The sequence below is a fragment of the Aspergillus thermomutatus genome (genome assembly GCF_002237265.1).
Source record: "Aspergillus thermomutatus strain HMR AF 39 chromosome Unknown NODE_163, whole genome shotgun sequence".
NCBI lineage: Eukaryota > Fungi > Ascomycota > Eurotiomycetes > Eurotiales > Aspergillaceae > Aspergillus > Aspergillus thermomutatus.
Window position 1 is genome coordinate 9,255 of NW_020798212.1, and position 6,089 is coordinate 15,343.

General features: G+C 52.4%; 3 protein-coding genes across 3 annotated transcripts; 1 reads left to right on the forward strand and 2 right to left on the reverse strand.

The window, feature by feature from the left end:
- CDV56_101600 (uncharacterized protein) lies at positions 1-855 on the reverse strand (the record flags this gene model as incomplete). Its single annotated transcript, XM_026755219.1, has 1 exon — positions 1-855. The coding sequence occupies one exon, from the start codon at positions 853-855 to the stop codon at positions 1-3; it is 855 nt and encodes a 284-aa protein (XP_026612638.1).
- A 734-nt stretch (positions 856-1,589) lies between these two features.
- On the forward strand, positions 1,590-2,252 carry YAE1 (Yae1 family protein; the record flags this gene model as incomplete). Its single annotated transcript, XM_026755431.1, has 1 exon — positions 1,590-2,252. One exon carries the CDS (start codon positions 1,590-1,592, stop codon positions 2,250-2,252), a length of 663 nt encoding a protein of 220 aa, XP_026612639.1.
- Positions 2,253-4,002: 1,750 nt separating this feature from the next.
- On the reverse strand, positions 4,003-5,763 carry CDV56_102157 (uncharacterized protein; the record flags this gene model as incomplete). Its single annotated transcript, XM_026755776.1, has 1 exon — positions 4,003-5,763. The coding sequence occupies one exon, from the start codon at positions 5,761-5,763 to the stop codon at positions 4,003-4,005; it is 1,761 nt and encodes a 586-aa protein (XP_026612640.1).
- Between the last annotated feature and the right edge of the window lie 326 nt (positions 5,764-6,089).

The window sequence follows — 6,089 nt, forward strand, 5'->3', positions numbered from 1 at the left end:
TTATGACATTTCGTCATGTTCACAATCTGCTTCAGTCTTCTTGTATTCTCGCTTCAGCTCCCGCACAGAGCAATCGAGCAAGAGCCGAGCATAGCCCCGATGAAGTCTCCCTGTCCACCCCGGAATCGTCTTCTGATGCTGCAGATCTCCCTCCTCAGGGACAATCTCGTAGTCATGAGCAGAAGCAAACCGTACCTCTACAAAAGGCGCTTGACTTTCACCGTCTCCCGCCCCATCAAACGGCTCCGAAACACTCAACTCATGGCGACCACCCGACATCAACCGCCACGGATACCCCCAGCGAGCAATCTTCTCGAAGAATCGACGCGGTTCATCCGGTATACGCCAGGAAATCAATAGCCCATTTCTATTATCCTCCGACGGTGGCCGTTCCACAACCAGCGCACCATTCAGAAGCCTACGTGGCTCCCCTGACGCAGTAGGCGATGCGAATCCCGCAGAAGTATCGCCGGTGTCCCCTGGAGATAATTTTCCTTTGGCCAGGAGGCCAATGAGACTGCCTTCTGCGCGGAGGACTTTGGTGCCTATGAACGCGCGAGCCCATGCATTAGTGATTTCCAGGTTCGTACTTTTGCTCTTATCAGGGACATCTGTCCTTTGAGCTCGGGGCAGCAGTGCTTTGACCGGCACGCGAGCCGCGTAGACGTCGACATATGCACAGTACTGGTTTGAGGAATTCTGTGGGGTGCGAAGAGCAATGCTAGTTATTGTTTCAGGCGGGAGAGCGGGATATTGTGCCTCGAGCGCGCTGAGGCCTTTGTGGATGCCGTATCCGATTGCCATCGGAGGGAGAGCGAGGATGAGTAGAAGACGCGTTCTAGATTGTGCTGCCATTGGTCGGGACTCAGGGATGACGCTCTGCCGTGGAAGCGATAGTCTGATCGACAGGCGTTACGACAGTTGGATTGTGAGATCTCGAGTGGACAGGTCTTTTTGTACTTTGGCCGTGCCAGTGACAGGATCATGCCATCCAACTGATTCAAGGACTTTGGTTAGAGCTCGGACTTGGGCATGTTTCATCTTTCAGAGGATGGTAGTTCGAGATGAATTATCACCTGTCAAGATATCAAGGATCTTGTATGTTATCGTCTCTGTTGGATTGTTGTGCACTGATGGGGGAAACATATAGAAACATATATTCCTGAGAAATACTCCATACTATTGACTGCGATGGGTAATTCACCAGGACACAGAGCATCCTCTGAACTCTGGATAGTGATTAGCACTCTATCCAGAGAATAATCTGAAAAATTTAATGTACACAGTCTCTTCCCGAATAAAAATCAACATGGTCTCATACTTATGGATCGATACTCGATAAGCTCATCAGCTCATCTATACCTGGTCCATCCCCACCTGTCCCGAATTTCGCTCTGTGCCTCAATTTTTTCTTCCCCGCACATATTATTCCACCAAGAATACTTCCTCGGAGTCCGACTCACCGTGCAATCTCATATTACTTGATACCTGAGCTATTTAGAGAATCTATAATCTTTCCTTAACCGAGACCAAACGATCCCGCACATAAGCTACTTCACAAATCAGGTCTCCCCGCATTCTCCTCGACCATGACCTCACCGCAAGCCAATTCCCTCGACGACATCTTCGGCTCCTCCCCACCTCACGAGAACGACACAATCCCCCAAAGACCATCCCGCCAGGCTCCCGAGCCTTCGGATCTCCCCTCTCTCCGCCGTCAGCACGTCACAGCCGGCTACCGCGATGGAGTCTCCGCCGCGAAAGGCGAGCACGTCCAGCACGGCTTCGATGCCGGTTTCCCAATCGGCGCACAGCTAGGTATGAGAGCAGGAACGGTGATCGGTATCATCGAGGGCTTACTGCGCGGATTTGAGAGTCGCGCGGCCTCTAGAGCAGTAAAGAAACCGCTTCAGCGGAGGGACGGCCCTTCCACCGAGCAGGGGACAGAGGCAGATGAAGCAGCGCGGCAGGCGAAGAGGGAGCAGCTGCTCAGGTTGTACCAGAAAGCTGTGAAGGAGCTGGATGTCCGGTCCGTATTTGCCGGTCTTGATGGTACGTTCGTGAGTGAGGAGGGGAGCACCAGAAAGAACGAGGGGCAGGAAAAACCGGAGGTTGTCCTCCGCCGGAAAGGGGACGCAGTCATTTCACAGTGGGAGGACCAGGCCCGGGTGGCGCATTGGGAAGAGAACATGGCCGCCTTGGAGCCAAAGGAGGACGAGCAGCCCGCGTCAACATCGACCGAACAGATCTAAGGTCATTGCTGTCGTAGTTATTCGACTCGACGCCATTTTCATCGCTAGCTTTGGACCGGATCAGACTCATGCCGTGCTGCTGCAGGCTCTGTGCTATCCACACGAATTTGCACGCATTGTGCTATCGATGGACACGGCACCTGCGAGGTCAATCGACCCCTGCAGCGATGGCGGCTGCAAAGCCTGCAGTTCCAGTCTCCCTGGCAGAACTGAAACCGATCGACCGGTCCGTGTCGGCAGCGCAAGGCGCTTGTGAGTATTGCAGCGGATGTCCATTGCAATGCACAAGCAGGTGGAAGCTCTAGCACTATTCCCGCCCCCTTGAAGGAACGTGGAGAAAGCTCATCAATGACCCGCGAAGCTTGCGATCAGTCAGATGGACACGCTAAGCTCATGGAATACAGTCGCATAGAGAAGGTAGACTAGTACTCAGCATGAGCAGATGGACAACTATTACAAGATGCTTCTCACCGCATTGAAATGTGTGCGAACAACCTACACCCCGTACATTTCTTTCCTGGAGCCCGACTGTGAAGCCCTTACACTATTTTGCCTCACCCGCACCTCAATGCAAGACATAACCGAGACATTATTGATGTGACTGCAGCTGCACCTCCAGCACCCACAAGCCATTCCACCGCAGGGACAAAACACTCCTCCTCGGTACACATAAAGCTAGCCACAAAATAACTAGGAAGAAAAGATGACAGACTCTACAGTACCCTGTGCTACTGCCAGAGACTCTGACGAGACCTGGCCAACAAAGTAAAGCCTCCCTTCCCCGGTAGGCAAGCAGATACAACAAGAGATGGGAAGGCTTGCGCCGGTGCGGGCGGTGGCTGGTGGTCACAGTTTGGCTATTGGAGCTGTATCCTATTTGGATCAAGGGATGAAGCCAGCCATAGAGTGTAGATACTGACGTCCTGTACGTACTAGTCAGAGCTCTGTTCGGTGTCCATACTCCATTCCTGGATACGTACGCGGTTACACTATGACCGCTGGACGGGATTACCCCAACATTCCATCCATTCCATTCATGGAAGATCTGTGTTTTATTTGTTTTGGTTTAGCCTGGTTATTCGTGTTGGGATTGTAACCCATGGGTACATTTGGCTTGCACCATGTATCTTGGCTATGATTCTTGATTCGTTTCACACATGAGAGAGAGTAACATAGAGGGAGAAGGAGGGAAAAGGTCGAGTGGCATCCATAACGAGGGATAATGTGGTAAGCCGAAATTCATAGATAGGAAAAGTTTCCAAAGAACGTTGCGTGTACAGTTGGAATCATCAGACGCAAAGAAAATCAAAGAACGACAGGTTGATAGCAAATAGACTCAAAGAAAGAACGAGCCAAGGCCCTATGGTGGCAACAGATCCAAGAACTCCTTCCGTTGCCTCATTATTCATACATGAATCCTCTCAGGACAGCGGTTGCTGCCTCTTCGGACATTATATCATATGACAGACATATCAGGGGGCTGCGCCCCTGCTCATTAGGTCATTGGAGAGAGCTTCTTCTCATCCGGGGTTGTGTTCATCTGAACGATGACAGCTCCTCTACTAGGAGTCCATGGTCGTAAAGTAGATCGTAAGACATCATTTAAAATAGACTCAATCGAATTTGCCTCATCTGCATAATCGGCCACTAAACATCAGCGGCAGGATGAAACGTAGAATCAGCACAGTCGTTATCTGAACGCCATTCGCCAGTTGCTGCAGCCGTTCTGAAGTAAACAAGCAGGAATAAATTACACCGATTTGCGTGGAAGAGATTTAGGAGGAGTAATGTCACCATGACAACCCAGGAGACGCAATGACTCCCAAACACGTTTGTAGAGGGGAGGGCGTGCAAGCGTCAAGCTGTGATGAATGGCCACGTCAGATCGCTCCTCGCGGCAGAAAGTACAAACTTTCTCCCTGTCAGTTACACGCCAAGTGGCAAGCGAATCGGACCGCTGTTTGCGTCTGGATTTGGCCTGGATGGCGGCGGCGGCGGACCGGTCAAAGTCGTAGTTCCGAGGCTGATCCCGATTCTGAGCCCTAGTTTGGCTGCTGTTCCGACGAGACCGAGGTGTGCGAGTCCTCACAAGGGAGGTAGTCGACGGGGAAACGAGTCGCAGTGTCTGCAATGGCGACGGCCGGAAGACATCACGACTTGACAGGGTCAAAGGTGCCATGGATTTGACAGGTTCAGGGAATGGATTCCTGGGCGGATGATCAGGCATTGTCGGGAATTTCTCCAGGGGTGGATCTGTTGGTGGAGAGGGTGTGGAACTCTGAAGTTTAGGAGCGGACTTCGCAACACGGAGTTGCACCCGACTGCGCACTTTCTTCAGGGTGTCCATAGGCTTCTTTGACAGTGATTTCGGACCCAGAGACTCAGAATCAGAATCAGGCTCCCACACGGAATGCTCAAAGGGGGCCTCGGAGGCCGAGGTCGACGGCCTTTCCCTTTTCGAAGAGACGGGGGCTTCATTCGTTGTCGTTGGAGAGGGAGGGCCACGACTGGGTACAGGGCTAGGGCATTCGTTGGCAGGAATAAACATGGCTTGATCGAAATGGGTTGTGTGCGGCTCGAGAGTGACTGGGTTGATGAGACAGGGAGGGGAAATCATCGAGGGTTCAATTGAAGGTCGACGACCACTGGAATTGGTGCCCCTCTTGCTGGACACACCACTGCCGTGACGTGGATTGATAGGAAGAGAGGGGAGTGGTTTCCCGCGTCGAGATGAAAGATCCTGGTCATCTGTTCGTGGCATCCTCAAGGTTTCCGTGGAACTTGCGAACTCGGTGTTCCGCGCGGGCGTCGAAGGACTCTTGGACGAAGCTGGTCGTAGACCGCCTGATGGCGTAGAAGAAGCTTGATGAAACTTCTCCAAGGACTTTGAATACGTACTCTGGTTTGGCAACTGGGCTGGCAGAGCAGGATAGTCAGAGCCTTGCAGGCCACTGTCGGGGTAGAATGCCGAGGAGTAATTCGATGAGAACGAGCTGCTCGGAGTCAGGTCGGGAGTTGCGTCGGTCTGGACGGAGCTGAAAGAGCCCTGGCTTTGGTGGAGGGGGTATTTTTCCCAACGTGGAACTGCAACTTGTGGTGGAAGAGAGTATTGATGCTCGAATTCAACGACGGAAAGTGTCGGTCGATCAGGATGCCCGGGACGGTGAGCCCGCTTTGATTCGCCTCTTACAGATCTGGGAAACGTCGGTTCCTTCTGACTGTGATTCGCGGAGGATAACATAAAATATTGCTTGGACTCCTCGCAGAATCGGACATCGCGAATGTCCCGTCTGCTACGGCCCCAAGCACCCGACCTGCCCAGGGAGTGTTCGAGGTAGAATGGATCCGGGTTTGTCTCGTCCACAATCTCTGGGCCGTGGTCAGGATAGAAGGACGAGGCGCGTTTCTTAGCAGGGGACGACGAGGGCAAGCGGACTCCAGTGTAGGGTCTATTCCGGCTTTTCAGTGAAGCGTTGAGGTCGCCGGGAAGGAAAGAATATGTGCCAGCCATGGGCTATGGTCGTAAGAGCTACAACAGATGCGACACTGTGTTCTCAGCGATAGACGGGAAGCATCGAGAATGCTTGACTGATGGTGAGAATCTAGCGCCGAAGTTGATAATAGTAAAGAGACATCAAAAGAGTGTCTGCAATATCTCAGAGACAGGAAGGGGGTGAAGGGGGTATGTTTATACATGCCTCCCCAAAAATAACTTTTCGATGGCTCCCTTCAAGTTCCAGTCCCCAACTACCAGTGAATTGGTGGCTAGGCCGGGGAGGAGCCCGAAAAGCGTCGACGCATGCCAACGGAGTATGATAAACAAAGCTCAATGATCAG